Below are 14,081 nucleotides of genomic sequence, written 5' to 3'. Positions count from 1 at the left end.
GGCCGGTGAGGGGCCAGAGCCTGGTCTGTGGGTTTGGGCTGGTATCCCCCACCCCCTGCACTTCCTAGAAAAGTAACAGTTTAGTGAAAGTGTCGATTATTTGCCAGCCGGGGCAGGAAGGCAGGAAGGGGAAGCGCATGTTACCCCTGATTAGGGCTTCTGTCACTTTAAATCACTCTGGGGACCCACTTAACCTTTTAAGTGCCAAGGCTGAATCATTGAGCACTTTCTGCATTCATTCAGATGACGTTTTATTGTTTTTATTTGGTTTTAGATATTTTTGTGATAAATGAAAACAAATCATGTAGGAGCCCCGAATGACTCATAATGCTGCTCCCGTGTTTGAGTCCTGCTCCGGTTGCAAAACAAATTGCAGTATTTAAAGACTATAGGTCACTGGGGCGGCATGTTGCACACCCCTCTGGTAGGGCCTGTGTATGGGGGGGGCTTTCGGGTTGTTTAACCCTTTGCTTTTAATATGTTGCCGTTTATTCATCAAAGAGGGAGTTTGCAGGTTAAAAAAAATATTTTCCCTTCCTTCACTGAACGTTATGGAGGCTCAACCCAGGGAGCTTCTCGTGGATGAAGGGCTAAGCCGGCCCCTGTATAATGTATAGATAAATCAGCGAGCCGGCCCCCTGTATAATGTATAGATAAATCAGCGAGCCGGCCCCCTGTATAATGTATAGATAAATCAGCGAGCCGGCCCCCTGTATAATGTATAGATAAATCAGTGAGCTGGCCCCCTGTATAATGTATAGTTAAAGTAGCGAGCCGGCCCCCTTTATAATGTATAGATAAATCAGCGAGCTGCCCCCTGTATAATGTATGGATAAATCAGCGAGCCGGCCCCCTGTATAATGTATAGATAAAAAAAGGAAGCCAGCTCCCTGTTTCATGTATAGTTAAAGCGGTGACGGACCCTGTATCATGTATAGTTAAATTGGTGATGGGCCCTATATCATGTATAGTTAAATCGGTGATGGGCCCTGTATCATGTATAGTTAAATCGGTGACGGGCCCTGTATCATGTATAGTTAAATCGGTGATGGGCCCTGTGTCATGTATAGTTAAATCGGTGACGGGCCCTGTATCATGTATAGTTAAATCGGTGATGGGCCCTGTGTCATGTATAGTTAAATCGGTGATGGGCCCTGTATCATGTATAGTTAAATCGGTGATGGGCCCTGTATCATGTATGGTGAAGTCAGTGGATAGAAATGCTCAGTCCTGTATTGCTCACAGCTCTGGCACTGTGTGGGTTAAAGCACTGCTTGGCTCAGTTGGCTGTAATGGGAAGCCCCCCAGACCATAGGGGGGAGGGGGAGGGGGTCGGTAGTTCATTAGAGGGGCCTCTCTGTGGGTCTCTGCACTCTGCCCCTGACTCCTTCACCATGAAGAAGGGCACAAAGCGCAGAGGGGCTGGAGCGGGGCCCATGAGCAGGGCTGGCGCGGACACACAGGTGCAGTAAGGGGCCCCTCACATTATGTGGGGCCCTGGGCCTTTTCTATGTACATTTAGATGAATGTGACTTTATAAAGTGTCAGGGTTTGGAGAGAAAGTTTAAAGTGAGAGGGAGGAAACCAAGTGTTTCTCAGCATTTTAGGATCATGTTCATAGATAAATGATAGATTAATAGATTATAGATTTATAGATAAATTAATAGATGGATAATAGAGATAAATACATTTATTAATAATAGCTGGTTGGATAGATGAACAGATATAGATTAATAGATAATAAATAATGAACAGATATGGATTAGTAGAGAATATGTATAAATATTATAATATATCCCCAAATCTATATAAATCTATTGATATATCCCAAAATCTATATAGATATTCTAATATATCCCAACTCTATATTAATCTATTCTAATATATCCCAACTCTATATTAATCTGTTATAATATATCCCAACTCTATACTAATCTGTTATAATATATCCCAACTCTATATTAATCTATTATAATATATCCCAACTCTATATTAATCTATTCTAATATATCCCAACTCTATATTAATCTATTATAATATATCCCAACTCTATATTAATCTGTTATAATATATCCCAACTATATATTAATCTGTTATAATATATCCCAACTCTATATTAATCTATTATAATATATCCCAACTCTATATTAATCTATTATAATATATCCCAACTCAATATTAATCTCTTCTAATATATCCCAACTCTATATTAATCTGTTATAATATATCCCAACTCTATATTAATCTATTATAATATATCCCAACTCTATATTAATCTATTCTAATATATCCCAACTCTATATTAATCTATTATAATATATCCCAACTCTATATTAATCTGTTATAATATATCCCAACTATATATTAATCTGTTATAATATATCCCAACTCTATATTAATCTATTCTAATATATCCCAACTCTATATTAATCTATTATAATATATCCCAACTCAATATTAATCTCTTCTAATATATCCCAACTCTATATTAATCTGTTATAATATATCCCAACTCTATATTAATCTATTATAATAAATCCCAACTCTATATTAATCTATTATAATATATCCCAACTCTATATTAATCTGTTATAATATATCCCAACTCTATATTAATCTATTATAATATATCCCAACTCTATATTAATCTATTATAATATATCCCAACTCTATATTAATCAATTATAATATATCCCAACTCTATATTAATCTATTATAATATATCCCAACTCTATATTAATCTATAATATATCCTAAAATAGAGAATTTGTATAAATATTATAACAAATCCCAATTCTATATAAATCTATTATAATATACCCCAGTTCTATATAAATCTATAACATATCCCAATTCTATATAAATCTATAATATTTCCCAAATTTATATAAATCTATCATATATAATATATAATTTATATAAATCTATATGTAATAAAATCAAAGTTATATCATAAAATAAACCAGAAGTAAAATTAAAAATGTTGACATTTCAGGGGGGCGAATGAGATTCTCTCATTAAAGTCTCAGGTTTACAAAATATTATTTTTTATTGTTTTAATATAGCGCCACCAAATTCCGTAGCGCTGTACAATGTGTTATTATTTATTGGTTTATATAGTGTCACCAAATTCCATAGCTCTATACAATGTATCATTATTATTTATAGTTTTATACAGCACCATCATATTCCGTAGCGCTGTACAATGTGTTATTTATTGTTTTATACAGCACCATCATATTCCGTAGCGCTGTACAATGTATTATTATTTATTGTTTTATACAGCGGCATCATATTCCGTAGCGCTGTACAATGTGTGGACAGCACATAACAAGTAGTGTGTAACATAACAACTTGACTTACAGAGACAACAGGTGAGGAGGGCCCTGCGCACAGGAGCTTACAATCTAGAGGGATTTAGGGTGTATTACACAATAGTGTAATACCCTCACTGTATTACCCTCTACCACTTCTGGGAGGCTGTTCCACTTATCCACCCCCCTCTCAGTAAAGTAAAACTTTCATCCGTTCCATCTCAGCCTCTGCCCCTCTAGTGTTAGATTCCGGTCTCTTGTTTTTCCTCCTTTATAATTATTTCCACCCTGTCCATTATTAACCCCTTTATGTATTTAACGGTTTCTCTCCCTTCAAGAAGCTTCTTGTTTTGGGGGAAAATGGCTGTATTTTATATAATAAAGATGTTTATCTTGGGGGGGCACTGTCTCTGTTATGTACATTATATCTCGTGATTAGACAGTCCTAACGCTCTCTCTCTCTCTCGTGTCTCCAGGCTGAGAAGAAGCAGCAGCTCGTTGCCGTGATTAACGCCATGGAGGAGACAGTCTCCCGGGAGCCCCAGAAGGAAGAAGAGGCGAGTCCCCCCACCTTGCAGCAGCACACCGACCCAGCGTCGCCCACCGTAGCCACCACCCCTGAGCCCGTGGCGGCCGACGCGGTGAACAAGAACGCTTCCAAACCGGCCGATGATGAAGCCGAGTATGAGGTGAGGGTCTCGGTGCCGGCGGGGAGAGCCGGACATCAAGCTTACAATCTAAAGTGATGAGAATGCTGCTGCCCTCCGAGCTGATCAGAGACGCACGGCGGTATTACTTACTGACTTCTATATCGCCATCACATTCTGCAGCGCTGTACAATGTGTTATTATTATTATTTATATATCGCCGTCATACTCCGCAGCGCTGTACAATGTGTTATTATTATTTATATATCGCCATCACATTCTGCAGCGCTGTACAGTGTGTTATTATTATTTATATATCGCCGTCATACTCCGCAGCGCTGTACAATGTGTGTTATTATTATTTATATATCGCTGTCATACTCCGCAGTGCTGTACAATGTGTTATTATTATTTATATATCGCCGTCATACTCCGCAGCGCTGTACAATGTGTGTTATTATTATTTATATATCGCCATCATACTCCGCAGCGCTGTACAATGTGTTATTATTATTATTTATATATCGCCGTCATACTCCGCAGCGCTGTACAATGTGTTATTATTTATATATCGCCATCATACTCCGCAGCGCTGTACAATATGAATGTTAACTTGCACCTCTCCCTCCTCTCCGCCTTTGGAAGTTTACTCTTAGCCTTGGCATGTTGGGAGGACAGAGCTCCCTCTCCCTCGTGGTCGAAGCCGCCATGAAACACGATGTGGAATATAAAATAATGGCGTCCGTGTCCGTGTTGGCTGCGTTCAGCATCCCGTGGCAGAGGGGCTCGGGGTCCGCCTGTCCTCTTGTTGAGTTCGGTTTATCGGAACCCGTTCCCTCCTCTCTGTAGGATGGCCGTGGCTTTGGCATCGGTGAGCTGGTCTGGGGGAAGCTGCGAGGGTTCTCTTGGTGGCCGGGCCGGATCGTGTCCTGGTGGATGACAGGAAGGAGCCGCGCAGCAGAAGGAACCAGATGGGTCATGTGGTTCGGGGACGGCAAGTTTTCAGTGGTAAGTTTTACCATAACGATACACATAAAATGTGCATGGATTCATTACCTGTATTCACCACTTCTCCTGGAAGGCTGTTCCTCCTAACTACCACCTCCTCGGTTGTTACATGGTTTACATGTTCTTTCCCCAGGTTTGTGTTGAGAAGCTGATGCCCCTCAGTTCTTTTGCTACCACGTTCCACCAGGCCACGTACAACAAGCAGCCCATGTACAGGAAAGCCATCTACGAAGTCCTGCAGGTACCGCGCCGCCCGGACGGGCTCCGAGTCACACACATTATATCTGCTAAAATAGATGAAAACATACAAAGTCTCTCGCGGGGTGGGGGGTGACTGGACCCAGAGAGGTCATTGACCAGGCGGAGGACTCTGGGAATGAGGACTTAGCTGCAGACTTTGGTGTCGTACATTTTCCGTGTGCCGTGTGAAATTTTTGCACGTGTGGCGCTTTCACTGGGAAATCTCTGGGCAGAATGCGCTATGGGGTTTATTTGACGACGGTCCGTGCGACCTGGGTGTAACGCCTTATTCTGTCCTGCAGGTGGCGAGCACGAGAGCCAGAAAGGTTTTCCCATCATGCCCCGAGAATGACGAGTCGGACACTTCGAAAGCCGTGGAAATTCAGAACAAGCAGATGATAGAATGGGCCCTGGGGGGATTCCAGCCGTCGGGCCCCAAGGGCCTGGAGCCCCCGGAAGGTAAGGGAATGTCAGGGCCCCATGTTGAATCGTTCTGCGTGTGCATTTATTTAGCACTCTATAAAATAATAATAATACTCTGTATGTCGTCTTGGCAAACAGTGTGTTAACCTTCACATTGCCATATCTGCGACGATATTCGGTGTATAATTTGCCCCCTCGCTCTCGCCAGTCCCTGAACTGAGATTGTACCATGTGGCACCAGCAGGGGGCAGCGTCTCAGTGTTCCCTGCTGTGGCTAGGCGCGTGCACAGAAGTCACTAGTGGGGCAATTTGTATTTTGTGCCCAAAATGTCTTGTTTTTTCTCAGAGGAACGAAACCCGTACAAAGAAGTTTACCCAGAAATGTGGGTGGAGCCTGAAGCCGCCGCCTACACCCCACCCCCTCCGGCCAAGAAACCCCGCAAAAGCACAGAGAAACCTAAGGTCAAGGAGATCATCGATGAGCGCACCCGAGGTACGTCGCCGGCGGGTAACGCTATGAGGATCCCGGGAGATATGAGTGTCAGTTTCTGGGGTTTGTTTGGTTTATTGTAGAGCCACAGTTAGGGCCCTTTAGCGTTTGCTGCGAGCAGCCGGAGCCCCGGCGTTGTATGAGCGCGCGATGGCGGATCTCCCCCTAACGCTTACCCTGTGTTTGCAGAGAGACTGGTCTACGACGTGAGGCAGAAATGCAGAAACATTGAAGGTGAGTTACCCAGTAGAAATGTTGGCACTCCGTGTCTGTCCGCGCGAGGACGCAGCCTGGTAAACCCGGCCCTGGCGTGTCATGCAATGCGACACGTGTTGTGTTTGTGAAAAAAGGTTGTTAAGGTTGCGAGCTCTGCCTCTAATATACTATCGAGAAGCTGCTCCGTGGTGGGCTCCTGACCGGGCTCTATAGGGAACCCAGGATATCAGCGGTTCCTCACAGAACACGGGTACGGACGGGAAGCCCCCAGGACAGAGGACGTCTGATCCCCAGACGCTGGTTATTTTACACCCCATTTATCCTCTGTCTCCCCTCAGATATCTGCATTTCCTGCGGCAGTTTGAATGTCACCCTGGAACATCCCCTGTTTATTGGGGGCATGTGCCAAAGTTGCAAGGTATGTTCACCAGGGTCAGGCTGTTCGGGGTCACTGCTTGGTATCAGGCTGTGTGTGGGGGGGGGTCACTGCTCAGGGTCAGGCTGTGGGGGGGTCACTGTCCGGGGTCACTGCTCGGGGTCAGGCTGTGTGGGGGGTCACTGCCCGGGGTCAGGCTGTGGTAATGAACAGACCGGATGGGCTCACTTGCCGTCAGATCCTGTCTTTTTATATGTCGCTTTGTCAGAGGTTTCCCTATAAAATGGTACGTGCCGTATCAGGTGACAGGGGAGGGAAGGGGCAGGTAATTTACCTGTAAAGTTTTCCGACACCCTCTCTGTTTTCCGGCAGAACTGCTTCCTGGAGTGCGCGTATCAGTACGATGACGACGGATACCAGTCCTACTGCACCATATGCTGCGGCGGGCGCGAGGTGCTGATGTGTGGCAATAATAACTGCTGCAGGTGAGAATGATTCAATGAACGCCTTTTGCACCAATTCAGACGGCGCATGAGATGGCTGCTGTACCAGAGAGCTTGCATTTTACAGACGTGTGGCGGAGGGTGCACAGCTTCTGCTGGGTTGTCGGCGTTGGGACCTCTCTGCGGGTGCCATCGTGTGAAGCCGTTCAGCTGTGGCCATTACGATAATCCTGTATATTTTCCAGGAGCACGTCTCCCTCCTAATAAATTCATTACAAACTTTTTTAGCCATTTCTATGAAGTCTTACGTTTTGTGATAAGGGTAGAGTTGGAGCGTGGATGCGCCGTTGAACCGCTCGGTAACCGTTGCCCCTCGTTGTTAGGCTGTGGTGACATGTGCTTTCGTACCGTGCCGATGCATTCATGCTCCCGACCACCCAGAAAACATCTGGGGCAGGGAGTGGAGTTTGTGACGCTTCTTCTACACACACAGCCCGTTAATGAGTTGTTAATTTGGGCCGGGGTTGGTGTGATGGGAGGTAGAGGTTGGATTTGAATGAGCTCTCTGCTCCCTTTCCAGGTGCTTCTGCGTGGAATGCGTGGACTTGCTGGTGGGTCCAGGAGCAGCTCAAGCAGCCATTAAAGAGGACCCCTGGAACTGCTACATGTGTGGCCACAAAGGAATCTACGGGCTACTCAAAAGGAGGGATGACTGGCCCTCTCGCCTTCAGCTCTTCTTCGCCAATAACCATGACCAGGAGTTTGTACGTTGCCTTCACCTTGGAGTTTTAGCACTGACCCGGACATATATATTAGGACAGTTGGGGGGGGATTCAATGGGCAGTAAAAGTCAGCAGCTCGGAGGGATGTATACCTTACGCCTTAAAATGCAGATTTGGGGATAAGGTATAGAGTTAGGATGTGTCTGTATAATGGATGGAGAAGTCCCCCATGGAGCACATCGGAGCTTTGGAGAAACGGTGAGGCGCTCTCCTGACCTATTCGTTTGCTTCCTCAGGACCCACCAAAGCTTTATCCGCCTGTCACAGCCGACAAGCGGAAGCCTATCCGAGTACTGTCTCTGTTTGATGGCATTGCAACAGGTACGTTCTTTAGAGCGCATTCCACCTGCGGAACCTGTCGATGCGTTTGCCAACCGCTCCCTTATCACATAAATTGTCTTCTCCCTCGGGGTAGGTCTATTGGTGCTAAAGGATCTCGGGATCCAAATAGATCGTTACATTGCCTCCGAGGTGTGTGAAGACTCCATCACTGTGGGAATGGTGCGACACCAGGGCAGGATTATGTATGTGGGAGACGTTCGCAACATCACTCACAAGCATGTGAGTACATGGCTCGTTAGATCACATGACGCTGAATGAGGCATCTGCCAACGTGCCCGAGACCTTCTGCTGATTTCGTTTTGTTTTCTGCCCTCTCCACACAGATTCAGGAATGGGGCCCCTTTGACCTGGTGATTGGGGGAAGCCCTTGTAATGACCTCTCCATCGTGAACCCCGCTCGGAAAGGTCTGTTCGGTATGTGGTTTCACATGACCCTGTGTGTGCCCAGAACATCTTTTTAGTACCCTAGGCACCGTATGTTTTTTGCCATTTTTACCATGTGTGGGTTTAATTCAGATTCTCAGGTGTTTGATGAACCCACACAAATTACCCATTGTTATTTTTCAGAAAAAATAAGGCTTTCATTTGAAAGCAGGCAAATACGCAAAAAAAAAACAATTGTGAATGCTAGTATGTAAAAAAACCCTACTAAAATAACAAAGAAATGTTTTCTTTTTTTAGACTTTCTTATACTCAGTAGGTGCCCCTGTTGAACATAGACATACCCCACATACATATTTTTATGTTCTAAAGGGCCACATCTCTTACATAATATCCTATAGGGTTTTGGGGGTAGTAGAAGGGGAGTTATAATTTTACATGTAATGCTAGGACAATGGGTTATCAGGGCTTTTTCTTGTTTATTATTATTGGGGTTCTCTTGTGCATTTTATGAATTACAGTGATGTCACAATGACATCACTGAGCTCACTGTATTATTTTTTTTATTTTATGTTTCATTTTTATCTATATTTCATCAAAAAAACACTTCACTTCTGCTGATTACACTGTGATCAGCAAGCAAGGCTCCATTAACTTGCGTTGCTGATCGCAATGTATTTTCTCAGCCAATAAGTGGAGCAATCTGAGATCCCAGCAGGGTCTAGACAGACTTTGCAGAGTCTCTCCTATCTTCCAGTGACCTTCCTGTAGGTGTCAGCAGTGCGATCGGGCATTCCTTATGTAACGGTGTACTGGCGCTTGCACTGAGCGCTGGTACAGACGATCAGTTGGCAGGAAGCTAGCGACGCTGGCTTCTGCTGACAGGTGGAGTCTAGGCTGTCCTTGCACTGTGAAAAGTGCATGACATACAGGTACGTCTGAAGGGTAGTTCTGCCACACTTTTTTTGCGGAGGTACCTGTACATTAACCTTGACTAATTCAACTAATGACGCCATGGAGAGTTTTATAGATGTGACCCCTAAGGTTGGGGATTTTCGATCTAGCGATTTTATTTGCTGGTCTCGGCTGTGCGCGTGCTGCTCGTCAGAGATACTTTATAGCACAGAATGTTTGGAATTCCATCAAGTGACAGAACCTCCTTCCACCCACAGAGGGCACTGGGCGTCTTTTCTTTGAGTTCTACCGCTTGCTCCATGAAGCTCGACCCAAGGAGGGTGACAACCGGCCGTTCTTCTGGCTCTTCGAGAATGTGGTAGCCATGGGAGTTAGCGACAAAAGGGATATATCCCGCTTTCTAGAGGTATGTGAAATCCTCATAGTTCAAGAGTGATGGTTTATATAGCTTTGGAGATTGGGCTCCCCACTTGCTCTCTGATGTCCCATGTGCGCCAAGGTCTGATGTGGAGTAGCTCTAGCTGGGTTTATTGAGAGAATTGATATTCTTCAACTGCAACCCTTTCCAGGCTGTCCCTGCGCAGTCTTTTCTTTCCTCGAATTAATTTGTAACTTTGTCTTCTAGTTAATGTGATTGCTTTTTGCTATCAGTGAATGGACTTGGTCTCAATATATAGAATAAAGAGACTGAATGATCTGTTTGTAGCTTAATGTTTCTTCATTGGTTTCCAGTCAAACCCGGTGATGATCGATGCCAGGGAAGTGTCGGCCGCCCACAGAGCCCGTTACTTCTGGGGTAACCTTCCTGGTATGAACAGGTTGGTGAGCGCATGGTGAGGAAGGCTGTGGTGTGTGTGGAGTAGTTGGAATTCGCAGTGACAGGGAATGAAACGGGTCTGGAGAACCCACTGGCTTCTTCTAGAGGATTCTGGATGTCCCCGAAATGTGTGATGCCCTAGAGAGGTCGGCAGTCAGTCTCCTCTCTTTTCCGAAAGCTGCTGTATCTGACGAAAGAGAAAAATCCGACTCTTAGATTATAAGGAGTCTCCCGACAAACTCCTCCTGTCTGCGGGGGTCCGTTCCAGAGAGAGACCACCCAAGAACTGTGACCCCCAATGGCAGGAGGCATTTGAGAGAATGAGAATGACCCAGAATATAGTAAAAATGGTGGGGTTTTTTGGTGCCTGCTATACATTACCCCTTACTCATTAAAGTCAAAATTTGCAGATTTTTAAAATTCACTGGTTTTCCTCAAATTGTCAAGAAAAATCCCATTAAGGTATCTCTCCCCTGTTGCTGATAATTGTGAATAGAATTTAAGGAAGGGAAATTGATGAGATAATGCGTTCCATGCATTTGCACCCAAAATCTCCGAAGTAACGTGCAGGTTTAATAAATTCCGCATTGCAGAAGACATTGTGTGAGGGTGCGGGGGGATTGTTTCTCCTGCATGTCTCTGCGCATGTACAGATCGGTTTAAGAACAGAATTTCACGCCAATGTGGGTCTCAGATTTCCTTCCTTGTGTCTCCAGGCCTCTCGTATCCACTGTAAATGATAAGCTGGATTTGCAGGACTGCCTGGAACATGGAAGAATAGCAAAGGTGAGTGACACGTTAATAACACGAGGCCGGCAAAGCCTTTGGGTACCAGGCGAGGAGTGGGGTGGACAGAGCCCTGCGTGCACTCAGCGTACGGCCCAGAAGGAGTTAATTCCTTGTAGAAGCACAGCTTTCTGCCGCCATGTAACCGCCGTGTCTCTTCTTTAGTTCGGCAAAGTCCGCACCATCACCACTAGGTCGAACTCCATCAAGCAGGGCAAAGACCAGCACTTCCCGGTCTACATGAACGAGAAGGAGGACATCCTCTGGTGCACGGAGATGGAGAGGTGAGAACCTTACGGTATCCAGCCGCCAGCCTCTCTGGTCACCCAGCCTCTGACCTTTAACCCCTTCAGACTCGGGGGGGTTTTCATAGCCAAAAGGTTTTTAATAATAGTGGAAGGGCTAACGGGAATTTTTTTTATTATTTTCTCTTTTTTTTTGTTTTGCTCCCAGTGCAGTATGAGTACGGCTCGGGATCCTTTTTGATGCCAGTGATGTCATGGTGACATCACTGTGCTCCCAATAAATGTCATTTTTCCCCATTTCTCCCCCTTCCTGATCTATGCTGCAGGCAGGGCTCCATTGCAATACGTGCAATCAGCCAACAGTCTAGAAAGACTCTGCCGAGGCTATCCTGCCCTCGAGTGTACTTCCGGTTAGATGTCAGCACTGACACCTGCCAGAATGGGACGTGGCGGCCAACGCAGTTACACACAGTCTGTTGGCAGGAAGACAGCAATTACTGCCGGCAGAGGAGAGTCCGGTCAGTCAACCGACCGCCTGATCTCCCGTGTAGTGGACGTCAGGACATGTTGTTTTGTCCTAATGGGCTTTTTGTCACATGTTTTAAGGACGTACCGGTACGTCCTAAAGGGAAAGTTAATACACAGCCCTACATCCAATGGATCTGATTAAATCTGTCCATAGAAGGTGGTTGATAAGTGGCCTCCCAGCAGAAGTGGTAGAGGGTAATACAGTGAGGGGATGTAAACATGCATGGGGTAGGCATAAGTTTGAGTGTTTACAGCAGGGGAAACGGGCGACTAGACGAGCTCAGACCTTGGTCTTGTACATCACCAATTGTGGTTGTGGGTGCAGGGAGGGTACGTTGCGTTGCCAGAGGTAAATGGGGTATTTGGTGTGATTGTTCTGTATGGATTCCCTGCTGACCGTCCTCCTCTGCCTCCTCGCCCCAGGGTGTTCGGATTTCCTGTCCATTACACGGATGTTTCTAACATGAGCCGCTTGGCCAGGCAAAGGCTTCTGGGAAGATCTTGGAGCGTTCCTGTCATCCGTCATCTATTTGCCCCATTAAAGGAATATTTCGCCTGTGTTTAACCCACAAGGCACAGGGACCTGAGGCCGATCCCCGACCTTCCAAATACCCCCTCCCCCACAACAAGCCGGCAACAGCCTCACAACATGATGTTTCTGCCGAAGGAAAACCCAATCAAGAAAAGAAAAATAAGACAAAACGCAGAAAACGAAACGTCAAAAGCCACGGTGGACAAGAACCAGCAGCGACCGGGAACGGCAGGGGCGTTCTACGTAACTTACTGTTCAATGTTACACTTTTATTCTCTTACACGTCTACATTTCTGATTTTATTTTTTTAAGTTTTTATGTGATATTTTATGGGGGGGAGGGGGCTATTTTAACCCCGTCAGCCCTTAATTTTAGGAAACAAGATAGTCTGCGATTCTTTCTAAACAGGGACATTTTACGAGCAGACGTTCTGGGTATTAGATGTTTGACCATAATTATTGTCCCCCTTGTGCTGTAAGGGTTAAAGCCCCAGTTTGGGATAACGGGGTCTGTGGATGTAAGTTACCCCCTTAGTTGTCAGTGTTTTCAGGTACCTTGGCCTAAAAGGGGGCGGAATTAGGGTATTTGCCATGCAAGCAAAGTGGTATAGGAAAAAATCCTCCAGAAAGGGGCAAAAGTCCAGATGTCTCAGCACAAGGGAGAACTCTCTCTATATATATATAGATATACGGTATATATATATATATATGTGAAATGGATATGTTTGTTGTTATGCCTCTGGCTCTGTCACCGGCAGCTGTGAACGGAGAACGTACCGCCGCCCGTCGGCAGCACCGCGTAGTAATCATGACCCTCCATTCTGCTTTCATTTACTCTGTTAGGGAGACGTTGTTGGTAGGACCTCCGCTGATCGCAGCGTTTCGCTCTCGCGCAGGATAAATGTTACCGTCTCGGACTAGTCGGCAGATCTGAGGCGGATGATGCTTTTTTTGTTTTCCAGTATTTCAGGGCGCCTCGCGCATTCGAGGCCTGGTTCTTGCAGCTGTGACCTCAGACATTGTTTACAGAGTTACTGTATATGTTATAACAAGGTTTATAACCCTATAGGTGTGTGCCATGGTGAACGGCAGGCAACGTATAGATGGACAGCACTGCCACCGCTAACCATTCCTTTATATTATGGAATTATGTTTATTTTAGGGGTCCTTGCTAGGGGCCAGTAGCGTTGTTAGAGTTAATAGAAAGGTTTTTAGTGTTCGGTTGGTTTACGGATTCTGTTCTATCATAGAGGTACATGCGCAAAGCCGTGTGGGTTAATTTGCATTTGTGGGCAGCAGCTGGGGTTAAGTGAGATATTTCCTGCCAGTTATGGACACAGTCGAACCGTTTCCTCCGCAGTTCTGCACATGGCTGGTTACGGCACGAAGTTCCTCTGGCCAATGTTATAAGGTGCTCGATGTCCGCTTTACCCAGCTGCCGATACATTGTCTGATCACATCATGGGAAAAGATTCCGAGTGCTTCCTCAGTATATATACTGGACTTCCAACCAACGACAGGTCCAAATAACCCGGAAAGGCTTTGCATGCCTATCTCTGGATCTTGATCATGTGTTTGATGTAAAACCTCATGGTTT

At 45.4% G+C, this 14,081-nt stretch overlaps 1 protein-coding gene across 4 annotated transcripts in view; it reads left to right on the top strand.

Moving 5' to 3' along the window:
• Positions 1 to 13,086, top strand: part of DNMT3A (DNA methyltransferase 3 alpha) — a 73,121-nt gene extending 60,035 nt beyond the window's left edge. For 3 of the 4 annotated variants that reach the window (XM_053458741.1, XM_053458742.1, XM_053458744.1), the window contains 17 exons: positions 3,791 to 4,003; positions 4,811 to 4,969; positions 5,103 to 5,210; positions 5,512 to 5,668; positions 5,979 to 6,125; positions 6,312 to 6,356; positions 6,677 to 6,756; positions 7,087 to 7,199; positions 7,738 to 7,921; positions 8,176 to 8,260; positions 8,355 to 8,500; positions 8,605 to 8,695; positions 9,835 to 9,983; positions 10,310 to 10,410; positions 11,111 to 11,180; positions 11,346 to 11,464; positions 12,377 to 13,086. In XM_053458741.1, the coding sequence (XP_053314716.1) occupies positions 3,791 to 4,003; positions 4,811 to 4,969; positions 5,103 to 5,210; positions 5,512 to 5,668; positions 5,979 to 6,125; positions 6,312 to 6,356; positions 6,677 to 6,756; positions 7,087 to 7,199; positions 7,738 to 7,921; positions 8,176 to 8,260; positions 8,355 to 8,500; positions 8,605 to 8,695; positions 9,835 to 9,983; positions 10,310 to 10,410; positions 11,111 to 11,180; positions 11,346 to 11,464; positions 12,377 to 12,518 (2,109 nt within the window). In that variant the 3' untranslated portion in view covers positions 12,519 to 13,086. The remainder of the gene's footprint in view (positions 1 to 3,790; positions 4,004 to 4,810; positions 4,970 to 5,102; positions 5,211 to 5,511; positions 5,669 to 5,978; positions 6,126 to 6,311; positions 6,357 to 6,676; positions 6,757 to 7,086; positions 7,200 to 7,737; positions 7,922 to 8,175; positions 8,261 to 8,354; positions 8,501 to 8,604; positions 8,696 to 9,834; positions 9,984 to 10,309; positions 10,411 to 11,110; positions 11,181 to 11,345; positions 11,465 to 12,376) is intronic. The other variant, XM_053458743.1, reaches the window with a different exon arrangement.
• Positions 13,087 to 14,081: the final 995 nt, after the last annotated feature.

This window comes from Spea bombifrons, chromosome 3 (genome assembly GCF_027358695.1).
Source record: "Spea bombifrons isolate aSpeBom1 chromosome 3, aSpeBom1.2.pri, whole genome shotgun sequence".
NCBI lineage: Eukaryota > Metazoa > Chordata > Amphibia > Anura > Pelobatidae > Spea > Spea bombifrons.
This window is presented reverse-complemented; position numbering and strand designations above follow the sequence as displayed.